Source organism: Strix uralensis, chromosome 11 (genome assembly GCF_047716275.1).
Source record: "Strix uralensis isolate ZFMK-TIS-50842 chromosome 11, bStrUra1, whole genome shotgun sequence".
In the NCBI taxonomy this organism is placed as follows: Eukaryota; Metazoa; Chordata; class Aves; order Strigiformes; family Strigidae; genus Strix; species Strix uralensis.
Window position 1 is genome coordinate 23,821,550 of NC_133982.1, and position 21,528 is coordinate 23,843,077.

The following is a 21,528-nucleotide window of genomic DNA, read 5'->3' on the forward strand; positions in this document are numbered from 1 at the left end:
ATCTTTTGCTGTGTTTTTCCTCTCCAAAAGAAATTGTGTGCATCTCATGTAACTTTGCTTTCTCAGTCTACCTTCCCTAATCGCATTTCCTAAAACTGAACATTTGCTTTACTCAACAACTCTCTTCACTTTAAAGTGTAATCTACCTGCCCCCACTGTGTGATGTACATGTTCGGTGGGTAGGACCAGAAGTTTTAATCCTCTTTGGAATTTCACACACAAAACCAGTCTTCTGCGCTTGCATTTGGTCAGCAGTCTGGGAACTACCAGTGTAACAAAGCTGAACAGATTGAAAGCAGCATTCATACAAAATTACTTTGTTATGTGAAATACATTAACAATACCGAAACATTACTGCTCGTCTTCTCTCAGTCTTTCATAAATACTACACAAAAATATGCCTAAAGCACCTCCTGGTAAATGGATTAAGAATAAAAATTTAAAATATATTTATTCTAGGTTCTTTGATCCTTGAAAAAAAGTATGGATTGCTCTCTCTATTGAATGCTTACGTTAGTCCCAGAATAATAACTGCAGCTGGAGGGTGGGGATTAGCTCTCTTACCTCCATGATGGGGTTGGAAGCCAAGACTTTCTCCTCAACATTGGCTTCACTGGCAGATCCACTGACCGTGGCAAAGTACCTCATGGCATACTTAGCAGAGACGGTCTTTCCGGCTCCAGATTCCCCACTGACAATGATTGACTGATTTCGCTCATCTCTGAAACACAAAGATATGTTAATTACCAGCTGTTCTCTCAAGGACTTATTTTCTGTGTCCCCAACTTGGCAACAACCCTTCCAGTATAAATGTTAGCAATACAGCATAATGTAAATGCATGTGGCAGAAACAAGGCTGCTGGTGCCCAAGCTCCTGAATGGCTGATTGCCTGCAACCAGGACACTCAGTCAGGACTGCTGCTGCTGTGACAGCCCAGCCAGCCCGCAGAGCTGCTCTAGAGAACCTGGCTACAGTAAAGTACCTGTTACCACTATTCACTATGTGCTTCTGCAGCTACTTCTATCCAGAGTCTGTGGTACAGTGCTCCACTAGATTGGTAAAGATCATTAATGCCATCTTACAGATAATCAACAGCAAGTCAGTAACAGAAACTTTTCATCCTTCTGATCTAATCACCAGCTTTTCCCAGAATTGTTCTGAATATGAAAAATTCTTCTCATTTAAAAAAAATAATCTCTATTTGCTACTAGAACAATTTTCTCTCATCTCAAAGAGGGCTCTATCCATAAACCCCAACTGTATGACTAATAAACACACTATAAAATAACAAGGATAAAAATTAGCATTTATATAACCTGAATCTTTTAAAATAAAGACCATACAGACTTTATACAGTATTTTATATTTCCAAAGCAAAGAAAGTTAAAATGAATGATATTTCAAAACACTCCTATGAGCTGAGTGAGCTTAACTCTATTTTACAAACTGGGAAGTGGGGAAAGAAGGGATAAAATTTTATCCCAAAGCTTTGCAGACCTGGGGCTGGAACACAGAAAGTATAGCCAAGCCCCAGCCCAGGCTGCACTTACAGCACAGTAACTGTGAATGGAATTTCAGGCATGCACACATTCAGGCAGCACACATCCAGTCTGCGAGGCCTCCAAACGCCTTACTGAAGCCATCGGTAAATGCTATGCAGGGGAAGCAAAGAAATATGCATTTAAAAACTATTTGTGGTTTCTGTAGCCTAAAGGTCCTCCAGAAGATCTAGGGTTCTATTTCTGAGATGGTAAAAAAAAAAGCTGCTGATGAAATTTTGAAGCTAAATTACAGATCACATTGTTACTCTCAAGCTGTTACCTATCTTCAAAAACATCACCAAGCCCTCAGATAAGAGCACAACTCCAGCACCTACTTTCTGCTGCACAAAGACGTAGGCTAAAGGAGCCTCTGGTTATGTTACACATCTCCAGGAGACCCAAGGTGGGATTCATTTAACCAAATCAAGGCATCATCAAGACTCATGAGTCTTGATCATTGAAATGGCTGAGTGATGATTTAAATTTAATAGGAAAGTGTTAAGAAGATCAAAGCAACCTAATTTTATGCTCTCAACTTCCATTTAACACATGTGATAGGTGTGAATGACTACAGCAGAGTTCACACATTCACATACACCAAGCTGTCAAGTCTCAATAGGAAAGTTGTGGGAAACCATAACTATTCAGCTTGATACCAGGTTGTGTGTAGTCCAGGTTACAAAGACTGAACTGCCAGAGACACCAGCCTTGGCCACAGGAAAATGAAAACACCTGTCGATGAGACCTCTTATTACAGCAGCCACCAAGCCTGCTGCACATGCTCCTCAGAGAGGTCTGTGGTGCCTGGGATGCCTTACAGTAGCAATTAAGATTTCCAGCCGGGAAGAGAAGAAACGCTCTTGCTTCTTCCCCATTCCCCCTCCCAGAGACCACCAGCAGTAGACAGACATGCACCAGGGACAGCCTGTAGCTCTGCACATCAGGAGGTGGCACGAGTTATATGGACGCTCATGGTCAAAAAGCGCAGCGGAAGGATGTGGGAGAAGTCCAACCAAAAGCATAACGTCTAGGCTTAAATGGGATAACTGATGATAAATAATTTTCCTCTCACACAGACAGTTCCTGCAGTGAGTCAGAGAATAATTTCTTCATAGGACTGGCATTGCTCTCTCTTTTATTCCTCCTGTGCTCTTTCAAATAGAAAAAAACCACCCATACCATTCTAAAATATGAAACTTCTGGTCTGATTTCAGGAGCTGCCTAACACAGAAGATGGGCAACAACATAACAAGCTTTTCATTTGTAGGTCACCAGCTCTGTTTCATGTATTAAGTATCATTAAATATATGAAGACTCAGGAAGCTCAAGCCCTATGAAATGTATCCTCTGATGATTAAGCTTATTTTTAGCTTAGTCCCCAAATACAGAAGGCTTTCAGAAAACAAAGTAATGCAGCCTCAAGTACAAGACTTCTGACAAAACTGTCAACAAAAAACTAACTCTGTTGCCAAGAGAGGAACCTCGAAATAAAGGTGTCTCATTTTAACTGTCACATCCCTAAAGGACATGTGTGAGAGCATGGAAAGTGCATGCTGGTTTTGCAGTCCCTATTTCCTCCTCGGGACCTCAGGAGTGGTAGCAAACACTAGGCTCTTCAGAGCACTGCGGAGGAGGGAGCTCCATGTTTTCAGAGACAGTAATGAAAAAATGAGGTTGAAGTAATTTCTCCTTAAGAATATTGCTTCTAATTAGCCAAGAGTTTCCTTCCCCCACGTCATAAGATACGAAGACGTACTCTTCTTAGCACTCATTCACATGCTCAGGAATAAGGGATTCATTACTGTACTACTGTATAAGTACACATATACATACGCTCTTCATAAATTCGCCTAGAGAAGACACTGCTGGCTCTGTGCGAGCTGAAAACATTGCTGCAATTTCTTCTGCAATGAGTATTTGTGTTTGCAGCAGCTACAGCAATCGTGAGAAACAAAGGGCTCACTCATTGTCTGCAGGACAGTCCTCTCGCATTGCCCTGCCAGCGCTCCATCCACGCTCAGAGCCACTCTTGTCTTCAAAAGTACATTAGTCCATTGTTTAGCTTTAACACACTGGAGTGACCATCTTCTAGCACATTATTCTTTCTGCTTTTTGGCAGAGAGAAAGGAAAACACAACAAAACGCCCAAGATCACACTCAACATGTGAAGGAGGAGAAAGGACAGCGTAACACAACACCCCAAATACAACAGCGGCAGGGAATGAGCTGTTATTGCCACAACCCCAGGGAAGACTTGGCATATGGATGTCCTACCACAGGCGGAAGATACTTAGTCTTTCAAGGAGGAGGGTGGGGTAGTCCTGACAGGCAGCTGTGTCAGCTCAGCAGAGGGCTCTTTTATGTCATTAAACTTTAAAGACAAAAAATGCCACATTAAAAAGAAAATAACAAGTACAATTGAATCAAAACACCTTGGATATTGCATGAAATGTGGTGAGAATTACTTTTAATGGTTTGGTATAAGCAATGGTCCATCTAAAATATAACCTCTGCTTATGCCAAATGAAATTTTAACCATCAGGCTGCATTAAAACCACAAAATAACAAAAAAAACCCCAAAACAATGGAAAAAATCCCCAGAAAACATAAGTAACAACACCCTGAGTTCTTTCTCAGCTATAAATAACACCTTTGGAGTTATTTTTAGTTAAATCATTAGCCCCCAACCTTTGACCTAACATTCTGAGCACTTAACATGTCACCAGTCAGAAAAAAAGCTATAATTAAAACTTTCAGCCAATGAAACAACTAAGTAGGGCAACAGTGTTATGTGTGACACCACTTTGCTGCCTGATGCCACAATCCATTATCTATGCAATACTTCTTCATCTTCTTGGGGCTTTTTCTCTGATAAAGCACATAATTAGATTATTTTAAAATTAAGATTACTATTGAATGGAGGGAACATTTTAATTATGCTTTTACAAAGAGAAATGAGGGAAAGCAAGATGGGAGACGAGAAGGTGGAGGAGTCCTCTTTCACCCAAAGGTGGATAACGATCACATCTTGCATACAGAACAGCATTGCAGTGATATGATACTAAGCCAAATTATCTTGAAAAGAGTTGCTTAACCCAAGCAGACTGAAACAGATTGACTGGGAGCAGTTTACCATTCATGGAAACACAAAGTACCATGTTCAGGCATGGGTCAGGATCATATTCAGCTTTTATCATTTCTGAACAGTGCAGAACAATAAAGAAATGACAAAACCAACATAAAACTTCAGGCCCAGAGATTTCACAAGCTGAAATGTGAAATGATAGGCTGAGATTGCTTACAGTAGCAGGGGACTTGATTCAGAAATCTTCAATATCCATTCTCTCAGGCCTGTACTTTAAGAGTCATGTGAGGATAATGCTATTTCTTGTCAAATAAAAGAACAGTAACACATTATGGAATAAGTAACTGATAATTTAAAATAATTAGTGTTATCTATCAGAAAAATAATGCTGATGTCTAATTTTGAAAGTTAATATTCAGATCCTATATCTTTGGCATACACAACTCTACTCCTTATGACAAGTAACAGCCATAGAATGAGCAATAAATGTCACTAATTTTTCATACTGTAATTCCAGTAAAGGACAGAAACAGATTTGTGCCTAGGCTTGTAAATTTTAAAGACAATTTTGCTTTACTTACAAAATTCTGTCGACAGGCAATATGTTTATGAGGAAATTCACTGTCAGAGTGCCAAAGCAGAATAGATGTAGACTTACCTAACTCATGGAAGCTTGAGACTACAACCTACATTCCAGCAGGGGGTTTTTTATGCTTTGAAAAAACACTGCAAAATTCAACACTGAAGATAGCTTCTGCTCAAAGGAGGTTCAGCACTGGAGAAAAAAAAGAATGCTACAAACTGACTTGAGATACCTTACATGCAGAAAAGGGTTTTGCAGAATACAAATGAAATGACAATGCACAAGAAATTAGAAAGTGGTTTAAAAAAAAATAATCTTGTCTTCAAGAGATGAAAAAAACTCTTTGTTGAGGATATGCATGTATCTTAATAAAATACTTTTAATAGCATTGACTACTACTAACTTTAAATCAGAATTTATTTCATAGAAATCTAAAGGAGATGCTCAGAATGGAGGAAATGCTATGCCCATGAGGCCACAGCTGTCAGCTGCAGTGGAAGCAAGAGCAAGACTGTCCCTGGCCTCCTTCAATGTGTACAGAGTGCTGCAGCAGTGCTGACTAATCATTGATAGCTGTCATTATCTAAGGCAGCTTTTAACAATTTCAGTTGACCAATGGAAAAATTGAGGGAAAAAAGAAAAAACAGAGCAAGAAATAAAACATTAAAGTTGCTAACACTAAAGGCAGAATTGTCAATTTTCAAACAGTTTTCATTCCTTAAGATCACTACACCCACTTAGGTCGGTTCCCTTAAAAACCAAAACAGCTTACTCCATCACGGCTATTATTTCCACAGCAAACTGTCCAACCTGATCAGGATAATCAAGACATATAGACTAAAAAATCCCTACAGAAATCTTTTGTTTACCTTCTTCCTCTATACCAATAGAAAATCTCTCTCTGAAGCAGGAACACTAAAACAGTTAAAAACCTATCCATCAATAAGCATTTCAGAGGGGATTAAAGAAGCCCAGAGCTATTCAATTTAATCATCAAAGCACAACATTGTTTTTGTGGTTTTTTGCTTCCTATGAGTGATGCATTGGATGTATCACTTGATCTTGCCTTTCAGACTCATGACTCCACAGCAAATAACGTCAAATGGATGTATATAAGCATACATACCCCAAAAACATCAGCCTGGGAAAACAAACAAAAGGAATACATAAATATTGACATCAACTTCAATATTTGTATCAATCCATTCACACCCAAGCCACCAGCATCTCCACCTGGCAAAACGGTATCATTAGAGCTGATTTTAAAAGATTCTGATGTGGACTTTGAAATGCTTGCCTGTGATGAACTACTTCAAAGTTGAGTTGTCTCAATGCCATATAACATAGATGAGATTGGCAGAAAAGATCAGAGTGAGATATCCTTAATATAAAATGAAGAGATCAAATAACAGGGCAATTTGATGCGAAGAACATTAGTACTTACTTGCCTTTAATCCTACATCATCTACATTTGTTAACCTTGAGGACACTGCTGAGGTGCTGACGTTTTTAAAGAAGCTTCTTGTCAGGGTGGTTTGAAGGCCACCACCTTCAGGACATCTCTCCTCACTGCTCCAGTGCTAAGAGATTTAATTAAATCTATTGCCTTTTTTTTTTATGGAGTTGCTACTGGTTTCTTCTTTTCTTTTGGAATAACAGGTCTAGTTTATGGCTAAGGGCACCAACCCCACAGCATGTGACAGTTTCATTTTTTATTTAAATCAAACAGCACAAACTGCTACTAAAGCCCTGATCCTGCGATCTTCAAACATTGAAATCTTCTACTGCTTCAATGCAAGAACAAGAACACAATAAATAGATTTTATTTAATCTAGCAGTGACAGTCTGGTCTGCTTTATCTCGCTCCTGATTCTCTACGGTAGCTCTGTGGTAATAAGGTAGACTTGTAAGCCTGAAATTGCTTTACATTTTCAAAACAGTGAATCTTGAATGATCAAAGAACCTGACACAAACTCCCAGGGAAGGAACCTGTGACTCAGGGAACATTTAGGATAGATCCTGTTCTCAGCATACACACATAATTACCACTAACATCAAGATGCATTGTGCCCATCAAAGACAGGAAAGAAACTTAGTGATATGCCATCCTACAGCTGAATTATGGCAGCAGGAAAACCAACCCAAGAAAATAACTTAAAAACTAATGACATTGCTGAAAGGTCAGATAGGATTCACTCTGAAATGCTGGCATGTTTGAAATTTTGCTGTACTTCCATTAGCTGCAGCTACTCTGAGAGCCATAGGATTAACTAGCGACCAACACAAACCTCGCTTAAGCTAAGTGATACGTTTTACACCCTACACTATAAAGCAGATTTCCAAACTGCAAGGATACACGTACATACATGCAGCTGACATGATTAAGTGTCTCCAGCAATGCAAACATAACTCTGACCTAAGTAAGCATCCTATTTTTTGTATCAATCTCTCAGCATCCCCGCTGCATATTTGTGACAGCATATGACCAAAATAACCTGCAGTATCTAGTCAGAACATTCACACATCTTTGTATCTGAGAGCATGACTAAACAAATCTGTTTAATAAAGATCAGTTTCCCACCATGAGGCAGCTATAACAAAAACAAGAGCACAGAAAATTTTACCAAATAACTTCCTCATTGCTAAGATGAAATAAAAGACGTTTATACAATGCACTGAAAATAAAAGCGGTGTGGAAGTGCTAAATATTATTGTAACTGCTTTATCGGTGTTCCCAAATGACGTACAAGTATTAATGTTATAGGAACAGAGAAATATGCCTAATACTCCACCCATTCCAAACAGCTTACTCAGTCTTGGAATAATTACTCACAGAAAAGGTTTTAAATTCCTTTCTTGTGAAGTGTATCAGCTTTCATCAGGTATCAACATAAAGTTAAGAGTTCTCTGTAGTATCAAATGTTTTGCGAGCTTCACAGAAAGCAGATTGATTAACTTATTAAGAAATTTAGGAAGGAACTTCCCAGCCGCAGGCAGCCAGCCCCAGCAGGCTAAAGGGAGCACTGTCTTCAAGGGCCTGGGCATCTTCCAATGTAGGAAGGCGGATGCATAGCAGACAAATGCAGGGAAAAGAATAAAGCAACAGAAGAACAAATCTGTGGTATAAGATGAAATGATAAGGTTTTGCACACCTCATCTGAAGGCTCACTGAATAGGTCTGACTTCAATAAAGGCTGAAATGAATACAGTGTTGAAACCAAAATACGTGCTTACATTCTTCGTTTTTCAGGGCGCAATGTGGTTTGGGAGAGATCCAGGATTTTTTGCAGAGCTCACCAGCCTGTGCTCTCCCCAACACCTGCCCTCCTCAGTCCCCTTTCAGGGTAGGTCCCAGGTTCACTCTTTGAGCAACCGTGCTCCACTTCTGTGTGATGTTTCCATTGTTACAGTTATTTTCTAAAAGACTAAAATTGCTTTTTACACTTACCCTAAAAAGAAAGGCAGCTGTAAAACCCACCAGCCCTGGAAGGTTTAGCACAAGTCAGTGCTATATATTTAGCTTCACCTTTGCCTAAGTGCAGTGTTGTGTGGCAGCAAACAAGGCTGTACATGTTTAGCAGCACTTGTTCAGTGCAAAGGCCTTTGAAATTCAGCCCAGGGTGTACAGCATCTGTTACAAGCCATTATAAAAACTGGCAACTCTACAAACCCAGGATTTGCTTTTCAAATAGAAGTAATTTAACTGTTCAATAAACAAATAAATAAGAATTCATTCAGCACTTTTCTAATGTTCTCAGACTGATCCAGAACAGCAGCAGCCAGGTCCGGGCAGCCTTCCCGGCAGCTCTCACATCGAGGGCAGGAGGCAACGTCTTGCCCTTCGTCAACCTTCTGAACAAACTATTTTAATCACAAAGTTCTCTGCAGCCCTAAATAAGTTGTGTTCTCCCATGCTTCTGCATTTGGCTCTTAGCCTCCTTAACATGGGAAAGCACCCTTGTTTTGTCCTCTCACTTTCCAGTTGCTTCCCAGAGCCCACACGATACAAGCCCATCTTTCCATTCTCTTTACGTAGCTGCTGAGTCCCTCTCCCTGGGAGGTCACCTGCCTCTGCAGAAGTCTCCCCTGCAACCAGGCAGCACGGATAAATGCTACCTCCAGCGCTCTACCTTCACCTATACTTCAGGAAACCCTTTTCCCTCATTTCTGAAGTTTCCTCCATGCAGTGCTCCTTTGCACAGTGGGCACAGCCCTTCCTTTCCCGCAGAGCCACGTCATCCCGGCGTTCCCAGTGCCGAAGCCTCCAAATTCACTTGTGTTGGCACATCCCAAAAGGTGCGGCCTGACACAGATAATTATTTTTTCCACCCTCAAAGGGCTGTTGTGTGGCTTAACAAGGCAAATTTTGTAAAATGCCCAGAATGTGCAAAGTGCAATGTAAGCGCTAAGGATTATTATTAGAGACTAAAGTGCTTTGAACCATTCTGTGGTGATGTGATGGGGGGGTAAAAGAAGAACAGAAAAAGTGAATTAGTAGTGCTATGCCCCCGGAGCAAGAGTCACTTCTTGCGCACAACAGCAGCCACATTGCTTGGTCTGTTCCACCAGCACACCCTGTACCCATCGGCTTATTTTGACTATCTGGATCTAACATGCTCTGACCTGACACATCCTGGTCTTCACAGATGCCATGCATTACCAATTCAGAGAATAATTCAGTTGCACCTTGAGTCACAATTGCTCCCGACTAAGCAGTAAATTAATTCTTTGTAAAATCATGCATTTTTAATAGGCATGAAACATTAGTCCAACAAACCATGTTCTTTAACCACATTTCTAAATATATCTCCAGTTTCTTTAAGCCTAACAGCATTTCTCACTGACATCTCCTTTAGCCACTGGAGAAAAGAGGACGTTCTGAGCACAGGACTGGAGGCTGGAAGCTCAGCACCTGGGACCAACTCTGGGCTGATCCAGACATGGCCACAGGACACCATCTCTGCCTTACTCGTCTTCTAGACAAGCAAAAATTCATATACCAGTATTAGAGGAGACAGACTTTGGTGAATGCTTGTAGTTCCTGGAATCCATGAAGCCTTCCATGAAAGCAAACATTATTATGCAATATATGTTACCTGGCACGGAAACCCCTTAATGCTGCAGGAAATTAAGGCATGCAAAATACAGCATGTTAATATTGAAAACAAATTAGCTTTGGGAGAATGTTACCAGAAAACCCATTTAACTGCTGCACTATCAATTACATACTCTTTTCTCACGTATTTTATTGTCAAGTTGGTGTGATCAAGTTACCAGACACTGGATCAGGATTTTGATCCAGGGGCTCTATGCCCTGCTTTTGTCACTCCCCATGGCTGTTTTAACCTATAAAATGGAAATAATGATACTGATCTCTTCTATAGAGCACTGAGATCTGCTCATGGTAAGTGCCAAACGAAGGTGAAATATTACTATTATACATAACCTGAATTCTCTTGAGTGTGTTCCAGCTGCAAACTCAGTCACTCCGAAACACCTCAAGTTCTTAAGCATCTTTTGGTCCTCTTCAACAGCAGCTTGGTAAAAAAGTTCTGCAATATTCTTAAAACCAGCAGATGTACTTTTTTAAAAAAAAAAATTAACAAATCACACCACTTGCCATTTTAATTGTATCCAGGAAACACAGCTCTTGACTGTAAAAATGGCAAAAGGTGAAAAGATAATGAATTGATGGTAACATCTCTCGACACATACAAATGAAGAAAACTGAGGTCAGCACATGCTGCAAAATCATGACAGATTGCACTCCAGAGGAGCACAAAGATGAGCCAGCACTATGCAACTGATTTATCTAGGGATTAGTCAGAGGTCACTCCTGCAATAGTTTAGGAAAGCTCATTGCTTAGCTACCAGCAGGACACCTCACATGAACTCTACTTTCCAGCTGTGACCACACTTAACCTTTTCGTTGCCTAAAAATATCACTGCTCAGACAAGTAGGTCCCTGATGTTACATCAAGTTGATTACCCCATCTGCTGTCTTTTACCTGTAACATCATAAAATGTCAGACCCAAAGTATAAGAGACTATTCCAAAATCATCTGTTCTCAACAGAAAGGGCAATTTCCCTTTTCATTCTAATTTTAACAACAGAGCCCCAAAAGTACCATCTCTTTTCAAGGTATTTCATTTAAAAAGTCATATGTCAAAGCCCTAAGTCAGAGAAGGCCATTTTATGTTTGTACAGCACCCACCACAGCAGGATCTCATTTCATAACTGGATGCAGATCCATGATGGGCTGTTAATCATCCCCCTCCCAACTGCTGCCAGGGGAGAAGAGAGTATCCATTTACGAGACACTCGGAAGCAAAGCAGCAGCTGATCAAACATGCATTTTTATACGAGGACATCATCTTGGGATGCCTGGGATAACTGGCAACTGTCAGTAAAGGTGCTTTCAAAACACCTACTCAACAGCTCACCAAGCTTCCTTTTGAACAAAAAGCGATAGAAAAAAAATCTTCCTGTAGCCAAGAGCCATCAAACACATGCCAAAAATCTGACAAAACAAAGAGGCAGCCTGCTTATTAAAGGTAATTTAATGAAAAAGATACACACTAATTGAATAAATCATTATACTTTGTCCAAACAGAAAAAGCAAAACTTTGAAGACTGCTGCTTTAAACACTGTTGCTTTTCGTCCTGGTATTCATTGGGTTTTATAGGGATCTCATCAGTATGTAATTCTGTTTGCAAATGTTACATTCAACTTGTACTATGCTAGACAACTTTACTAATTTATCAGAAGGAAATCTCCAAAGTTAATTTATTAAACTGAAAAGCACTGAACTCTGCTGTATCTGTCATCAACCACAAGTAGGATGGAACAGACCAACAAAAAAAATGCATTATCTTGATTACTGCAATATACCCTTACTAGGCAGGGGAAGGGAAAATGATTTTTAAGTTCTTTCCCTAATTGTATTATGAAACTGATAATCATAAGTCTCATACATTAATGCAATTCTTAACAGTTTCAAGAGTATAATCATCAACATCTCCTCTTACTGCAAACCATAACAGTTAGAAATGGAGGCTTCTACTGAGTATTACAAAGAAAATGAGCTGCACCTGCTGATGGTTATGATTCCTACCGAAGTTGTAATGCTTTCAAAAAAAAAAAAAAAAAAAAAAAGATCAAATACTTGCCAACTGATGCTTTGCCTCAATTTTCATAGTTACCACAGAGGGGTAGCTGTGAAGACTGAACTTTTTTGTTAATAATTTGGAAATGCTGACTTACAGAAGAGGTATGCATTGCAGTTCAAAGGGTTCAACACATGCAAACACCCACATGCTGACATTGTGGTTTATATTTCAGAGACAAAAATAAGTTTTTCAGTAGTAATTTACTTCCTTTTAAATTGCTCATCTGCCTTAAACATTGTCCCAAACCTGTATATGTTTGCTCAAATGAAGCAAACTATCCATGAACAAGACATTCCCTATCCGTGAGGAGACACCTCTCAGTGCAGGTCCCAGCTCTTTCCAAAAGCACAGCTTGTTACAGCTGTTCCTGCAGAACCACAGCAGCCCCCAAACCGCTCTGCACGAAACCCCTGTGACAGGGGGGAGCCTCTCAGACAGGTCCCCATCCGACCGATCCTGCTCCCTCCCACCGGGACATGCTCGCAGGCAGATCCCTCTCGCTCCGACAGAGGAAGAGATCTGCTCTGGAACCCTTACACCTGCTGTCTAGAGGATCAGAAAACCCAGACCAATAAAGTTATTAGTAAGTATGAGGCGTACATAACCCTAAGCCTAACACAATTTAAATGCAGTTGTAAAAGTAGTTCATTGCTTGTTTTGGGCACAGCAGAGGAAAGGTGTTGGGAATGAAGCTGTCAGTCTGTGCAGAGGAGCAGTAGGAAATGGAGAGAGAAAAGGAAAAGGGCACAAAGATGGGGGGGGGGGGCAGGGAGAAAAAATAAAAAAAAGAAAATAAATAATAATCCAAAATAGGATTAGTCTTAAAAAAGCTATGCACATTCTCCTGTGCTGAAAAAGACAAGAAGCTACTGAGCAAACCATAATCACTTATTTCATTGTCAGCTATGGGTAAAAACAAGCCATATTCCTTTTCACTGACCCTCCGCTGGAAACTGGTGACAGAACTGCTGTTGAAAGAGGAAGTAACGGATGCCCAAATGGGCACACCACAGCCCACACATACCACGTCATTTGGCGCTCTCTGGGCAGAAAATTTCACATATGAAGGTATCTTTATGTGCCGCATTACATTGCAATTAGCCCCAAGCAGTTACTGAATATCACTTTTTGTGCACAAGACAGATGCGAGCTCCATCCCTGTCATTCCAGCAGCCAACATTTTTGCACTGTTATTTTCTTCTGAAGACACAATGCAAATATTTAGCGTACAATCACTAGCTTTCCTGACTGCTGTCATAGGGCATTTTCTTTGAAGAAGACAACTGAGATCATTCAGTTACAACCATGCACATGGAAGGAGTTTCTCAGCCACAGCAGATGAAGTAATGAAGTTGGCAAGAACAAATTCTAAATCATTAAATTACAACTTAACAAGACGACCTAAGGAGTAAATATTTAGAGGAGCTCACTGAAGCCTTATGGATAGAAGCATCATGCCTAATTATTCCAGTGATCATTTAAACATCAAGCCAGGAAAAATTAAAAACTAACACAAAAATAAATCTCACCAAGCACATGCATAAATGCAGATTAATACCATACGAGTAGCTACCATATGAATATTCAATGCAATTATTAAAGCATTAATGAAACAGTCACAGACAATCTGATTTTCATTTTTAGATAACCAGCTGCAGAAATGCAAATCTGCACATTTTTTCTTTAACTTCATAAGTCAGGAGTAAAAGGTGATTTGTTCAGAATGTAGAAAGTATCGCTGAAGTTAAAGGGCAGGAATTAAGGAACTGATTAAGGAACTGGAAACAGCACTAGAAAACAAAATTCAGTGGGCAAACCCACTATGTCCAAATGACAGAAAAAGTTCTTAAAAATACACAAGCCAAAACAAAAAAATAGAGAGAGAAAAGCAAATAAACATTGGGAAACTAAATAAACAATGAAATTGTTACTTCAGTGTAGAGGGATTTTTATTTTTCACTGGGTGCTCAGATTTAATTTTGCACCTATGAAAGCACTGTCAGTTATTCATAAAAGAATAACATTGTTTATAACATGTTGTAGACACACAAAGGAATTAATTCATTAATGCAAAAGGATTATTTAAGATCATTTCCGTGCTTATATAATTTCTCATAATTTGTTTCAAAAAGGAACTTCTGCTGCATCTTATTTGTTGTTATTCAGGACAGCAGAATTGCCGGAGGGCGCAGCAAGAGCTGAAGAGCAGGCAATTAACACAAAAAGGAAAAACCACAGCAGAAACTCCAGCCAAAATCTCAGCCCTGAGTCTTCCTCTGACAGCAGAGAATGCAGATGGTGGCAGATAGAAATCTCCACTGCGCAGGCTTCAGCTAACAAGCACGCAGAATACAGGCAATCTGACAACCCAGCTCAGAGGTAAGCCTGCTTCAGACAGTGGTTAGAGACAGCCAGTGGAGAGAGATCCCCCCCCAGCCTCTCACTTTCACTGGTTAATATTAAGAGCAAAAATTCTGGGAGAGTCTGGATTACATTCATCACCGACATATAATTGCAGGTCACTGTACCGTGCCTCAGATGTAAAATAAGGCTAATACATTCTTATTTGGTAGCACTTTTAAAGGGACTTGAGTAGCAAATCTGTTTAAAACAACAGTGATCTAGACTGAAAGAGCCACAATGCAAACGTGACTGTAGTAACACAGTTTTGCCTTTATATTCCCATACCAGATTATATGTCTCTTTTCTTAGCAGAAAGGAAGAATGGCAGAGGTATTCACCTTACAACAGTGCAAATGTAGAGTATTTTTGAAACACTGGCTATTTCGCAATTACTGTAAGTCATGAAACGTTGCAGTGTACCATACTGTTTTCTTTTGAAATTATCTATTACGTGGGTATCATGAATCACCATATTCGCGTACGCAGCTGACTAACTTCACAGCGTATGGAGCATTTGGTTCATTCCAGCTCTCATATGGATTCTTAAATTAACAGATAGCTAATTTAAAACATGAAATTTCAACCCATTCTCCTCTTGCCTCCCCTCCTGAAGTACAGCTTGAAGGCCACCACAATTAATCCAGAGATCTGACAGTGTTTTACTTGATTAATTTGATCTTGGGCCGTACTGTCAACAAGGAAAACTCTATCAATAGCTTGCAGCTAACCAGTGAGATTATCATGGACCATCTTTCTAATCAAAGACCACACAGTAGCCCAAAAGATCTTTATTCTAGAAGTGAAATATTTCAAAAGTTCCTCAAACTGGCAGGCTCTTGGGGTGAAGGGGAAGAAGTTTCTAATAACCACTCTGCTTGGGTGACAAGTTCGTTTTCATGCAATATTTAAAGAAATGAGGATTTTCTGCACAGCTATTACAGTGTCCTCAGAGACACCGTTTTCAGGCACTCTGTGCAATTGTCCCTCTGCTCCCTCTTAATTCTAGTCAACAACCGTCACAGGCAGATTGCGGTAGCTGGGACTTTACTGGCATGACTAGGAGCCTGTAATAGCACTCATAAGCTGAGTGGGTTTTTTTTTTTCTGTTCTCAGTATCACATGTAAATATGAAACAGTTAAGAATCTGGCACTCTTTAGAAGTCTACTGATGATTAAAAAGTATCTCCACATTTTGCTAATCAAACTACAACCACAGAACCTTCAAACGCACTGGGCTAATTTTAGACCTAAATACTGACAAGATCTATGGTTATTCCTGTTACCTGTTAGTGGCCATGATCTCCACGGCATTCATAATGCTTTACTGTTCGCTAATGCAGGCAACTTACCCTCTTGTGAAATGTACCAGAACACCGGATAAAAGACAGATCTTGCAAAATATTTCATGAGCTATAAATTAAAGAGAAGGCCATTGGCCAGAAATGTGAAGTCTTATTCCTTTTAGAAAAACAATGAATTCAAGATTCATGGACTACAAACCTGGCCATCTGCTTATACGCTTCTTCAGCCACCGCAAAGATATGTGGATCCATATCCCCCATATTTTGGCCGCTGTATGCATTGATGATATCTTCGCCATAGATAGGCAGTTGTTCATAAGGATTTATGGCCACTAAGACAATACCTACAAAGGAGATTAAACAAAAGGAATTATGAATAGTTCTTTCAAAATAAAACAAACCAAAAAATGGCTGTAACGCCAACAATTGTTCTAACCGTTCTAAAAATATCAACTAGAGAAGAATAAGAATCTGATATTACTGACTTCAACAGATATTTATTCTGACCACAGTTTTGCACACAAAAAGCATCAGAAGAGTCTACTTCTACCCTGCTTTAGGCAACACATCAGGAACAACTTTTTACTTTTTTTCCTCTATCTGCCTTTTCTACAGCTAGCATGCACAAAACCAGATTCAGTGTGTCCACCTGAAATACCACCTGCTCAGTGCAGTAAACCAATGAATGTGCATTGTAGTTCCCCGTGTTTTACAAATGATAACATGATTTGTGAATTATAACCACGTTTGGATATGTGAAGTGTGTTAACCCATCACCCCTTACGCTGTGCCCAGGAATAACATCTTCAGTTTTTGTAACAGGCAACAAAGTAGAGTCATGGTGTAATTGGGATTCCAGGGCATCTCTGCCAGTCAGGCAGGACAACCTCCCGCTCAAAGGGATCAAAAAAAATACATGTAGACGTATTTCATAGGGCTGACACACAGCAGTACAGAGTCATGACAGGAAATTAAGTAACTACAACTCTAGAAGGCACTGTAAAACCCTCATCTTATACATCCATAACTACTTACACCTTCTATTTTCTAGTGTCTATCTGCCTTTTTTAATACCACTCATTACTACAGCATTTCTAAACTCATGCCATCCTTCTACTCTCCCCGCACAGGAAAACTTAGTCTTACTCTGTACATCTTTCCTAGCCACAAAGCGAGATCTCAAATGCTTTTGGTACAATCTTCTTTTTCATTGACAGATGAGGATTGCTCTGCTCACAGAGATGATCTGGCAAAGATTACTTATACCTTCCCCCTCCTGCAGCATTTATAATGGGTAGGGAACACTTATTTGCTCTGTGCAGGGGTGAAAACACTGATCAGTGCCACATGAGACCCAGCTGTGTCAGGCAAACTGTACCCTCTTGACAGGGCAATTCCTCCTCACCTTGACAATGTGATAAGGGGAAAAAAAACCAGAAACTCTAATTTTAACTGTGGCCATTTTAAAAATAGAATTTCTTCTTACATATATATTTTGGTGCCTAAAAGTGACAATGCAGGTGCAGATGGCTGCGTAGTGACTATAGCAAGCATTCTCCTTGGACAAACCATCCCTGAAGAACCTGCACCAGAAGCATTTCCATAGCACTCAACTCGCTTCTAAATTTACTCAGAAATTCACATGCACACAGAGACTTCCTCAGTGCAGATCCCAGCCCTCTGCTCTGTGCAGATTACAGCATTGTGATGTCTATCTAAGAAATTTTCCATAGAAAAACTGGGAGAAGGGAAGTGAAAGCATCTACAGTCTGGCACTGCTGCTGGGAGCATCATCCCGTCTTTAAATCCTGTCATGCATTTGTAAGATCAAGCACAAACCATATAGATCAAGCACCAACCATAGCAAATAGCATATCTTTTGCAAAAAGATCTGAGAGACCTCTATTTCCTCAAATGTATGGCAAGTTTTATGTCTAGACACGCCCATGTAAGTAGAGTCAGTGTTTTTCCATCAGCTGTGACTTCACTGAAATGACTCAGGAGCTCAAGTGAAAAGTCTCTATAAAAATTTGTGCTAAATTCTAATGCTGTAGTGATGAACCAAAAAATAAGACGGGGGGTTAGGGAGGGGAAGGGGCCTCAGTACTAGCAGACTCAAACAATATTTTCAGTGTCAGTCTTTAACATCTGCCCTTTGTAACTGTGAAAATGTAAAAAGTTAAGTAAGGCCATGCTGCCAAGCCTCCCAGGCTTGCAAACCTAATCAAAGAGACATTAAAAAAAAGCTGTGTGAGACTTCAGACAATTCCCTCCTGCTTTTGGCTACATTGGCAAAAATAAACCCTTGAATTCAAAACAAGCAGCCCCATGACAAGTCTCCAGCATATTAAATCACTTAACTTCAGTAGCAATCTGTAAAATCAACAAGCAACTACCATCTGGAAATATCCAAACCAAGTGAGTTAGAAATTATATGTTTTCTACGGAACTTTTAAATCAGTCTGTCTCACCAGACTACAATCCAGATTAATTTATATATAACTTCTCTTTATCTCCACTAAATCATATTGCTATTTTAAGAAATATCATGGCCTTTCCCAAATCAGATTTATGTGTTTTTTCATTCCTACAATCACACTAAATTGAACTCTGGATACTCTTTTTGCCATTCTTCTTATATATACCCAAAATAAGTGTATCTAGTTCTTTTATCTTGAATGTATTCACCCATCTGTGGACAAACTGGATATTTAAATAATTTATTAATTTAAATTAAAGGTTGCTCTCCTGCATAGCAGGCAGTACTTCACACATCTGAACTAAACAGCAGTATTCACTGAGTTTTCATCACAGCTATAGCAGTATTTCAATGTAAGCATTCAAATTTTCCTTTGTAACTTTTCAACTTCCTTCCTTAATTCTTCATTTCGTATTCCCAACAGTAAAGCACAGTTATAAATCACCTCTGAATTGCTGGTGAAAGGCTGACTTGAAATTAAGAAATCAAGAAGTTTTCTGTTGAAAATTTGGATTACTTCAAAGTGAAATTTAAAAGAATTTAAAATCCATTTGACATATTACACTAAGACAGCATGGCTGAATTAACTTCTAGGTCCGTGGATATTCATCTGCCCCAGTTCTAGTTCTGCTGGTTGAGAATAATGTTACTATAATTCTCCTGGTGGATTAAAGTGTTTTTAATATCCTTCAGGCTAAATCAGCTGGGTTAGCTCAAACCACCTTCCTGGGGTATTTAAACTAACCCAGCTAATGTGCGAGTCAGATTAAGGAGGCAAATACAATTCCTTCCGCAGGCAGAGCTCTAAGGCAATAATCTTTGTAGAGGGGAAGTAACTTGTACTCAGGACAGGAACTGATAAGAGTGGTTTGAGCAGTGAATGTCTGTGACCAAAGGATCAGGTTTTTAAAGACTGACATGCCAACTTTATTTTCCTTAGCTTATAACATAATGTACGTATGCCTAAATCCTAAACTAATAAATCCACAGCATACTGCATTCCTCAGGCCACCAGTTAGCGCTAAAGATCCTTCACCCACACGCTGACCACCGGGAACCCCCACGCTACTGGATCCACACATTTCTAATAAACCCGCATGCAGCTCCCTGAATCATCACTTGAGTCTTGTTTGGGAGCAAAACAGCTGACCAAGCTCTGCCACCCCAGGCCCTTTGGCAGACCCATCCATGAAGAGCTAAAGGCCTTCCAGCCCTATGAGAAACTATAAAACCACCCAAACCCACAACTAAAGCCAAACACAGCAAAACAAAACTAGCAGACAGCACATTCCTTTTGACAGCCTCTTAAATGATGCTAAACACAGAGCATGTCTGCAAGCAGCCAAAACACAAACCAGGCAGGCTGTTTTGTGGGAGTGGTATGGTGGTATCAGTAGGCATGAGACCATGAAACTCAGACTGAAAACCCCTTACAAGCTCAGGCATGGAGACTGTAGTAGCACAAAAGCCCTTTCACAAAATATTCCCCCATCAAGAGCTTTGCTGTGGGGACACTAGCGTGAGAAACACAGACAATGTCTAAACTGGGGGAACTGTGGTGGTTTCCCAGTGCTAGGACCAGAACGTGCACCCTCAGCAGGGGTTGCCCAGAGAGGCTGTCGTGTCTCCATCATTGGCAATACTCAAATACTCAAGATACTTTGGTCCAAGCCCTGAGCAATGTGATCTGGTCAGACTTGTTTTAAGTAGAGAGCTTCACTGAAGACTCCCAGAGGTCTCTTCCAACTTATATTATTCTGTGCCTCTAGTCATGCTCTGACTGCATGATGGGATGAGATGTGGGTATGAATCATCTCCCACTCCTACAGGAATGGAGGCTGGCTGCAAGCAGAGGGTGTCAACGTCTGATTCAGTCCCCTGTGGTCTGGACACTGCTGAGAGCAGGACTGGGAGCAGATGCACTCTGCTGAGCATCTGCAGGTGAGGAATAGCTGGAGCGAGCAAAATGCGGCAGGACATGAATGCCTGCAGTCTGCCCATCACAACATGTTTAACACGCTGGTTGCCTTAGCTCTCAATACCCATCATCATGGGTGGAACTGTAACAGTGTCCAGAAGAGGGAAAATCTGACCCTTGGCATATTCCATATGCAGACCAGGACAAGACAAGCCCTTCAGCTGCAAAACACAAAATCCTGCTTCAGACACCTGCAGCCATGATTAGCTGATATCTGTCAAGGGCCACCTTGCAACATGACTTCCCTACTCTATAGTTTGCAAAACAGTGTATAAACAGCAAGTTGAATAATATATGAATACATCAAGAAGGCTCAGTACACTTTGGCTTGCGGTATCAAGAACTGGGACTGTCCTACAAAAGTCTGATTAGAAACAAAGTTAAATTGCGTATTAAAAAAGAAATCATGGCGCACGCCTTCTGCTGGCATAAACTGAGCTACAATGAATACGCAAATGATAATTTGACTACATGTACTGGAAAAATGTGTCTTTGCCTTAATCAGACAACCACGAGAAGGAAATTTTCAGTATCTGGTTTCTAGCAATCACATCATCATATTATGTTTCGTCTTACCTGAGTTAATGTAAAAAAAAAAGTAAAAAAAATTCCTTAAACTGTTCCTTCTGCACTAGCACAACATGCAAAGAACAGCTAGAGAACTATTTGAAAAATTTACAAAGTTTATGTATATTGAAAGTTTATACTAAATAAAGTTAGCAATGTATTTTGACTAAACACTAAGATTTAAAAGAAACACGTGCACACAGAGAAAAAAGCCCAGTAAGTGTGAAATCTAAACTTTAAGCCTGAACTATCTCTCAATGTTTCTTTAAAATAGACCACTCAGCTGCAATTTTGCACTTATGATGAAGTAATCATTAAAGTAACTTCCCCCCCATTCTGGACATTTGAAAATATCACATGCAATTACAATTTTGGGTAACCTCTAGAGTGAGTTAAATGGTATGTTTAAAACCAAGATT

General features: G+C 40.0%; 1 protein-coding gene across 9 annotated transcripts in view; it reads right to left on the reverse strand.

Annotated features, from left to right (window-relative positions):
- The window catches only part of MYO5A (myosin VA), a 101,407-nt gene that overhangs the window by 58,975 nt on the left and 20,904 nt on the right, over positions 1 to 21,528 (reverse strand). For 8 of the 9 annotated variants that reach the window (XM_074879998.1, XM_074879996.1, XM_074879994.1 and 5 more), the window contains exons 4-5: positions 16,285 to 16,429; positions 565 to 721 (exon numbers count right to left, since the gene is read on the reverse strand). In XM_074879998.1, coding sequence (XP_074736099.1) covers positions 565 to 721; positions 16,285 to 16,429 — 302 coding nt within the window. Of the gene's footprint in view, positions 1 to 564; positions 722 to 1,551; positions 1,607 to 16,284; positions 16,430 to 21,528 lie in introns of those variants that run through there. The other variant, XM_074879999.1, reaches the window with a different exon arrangement.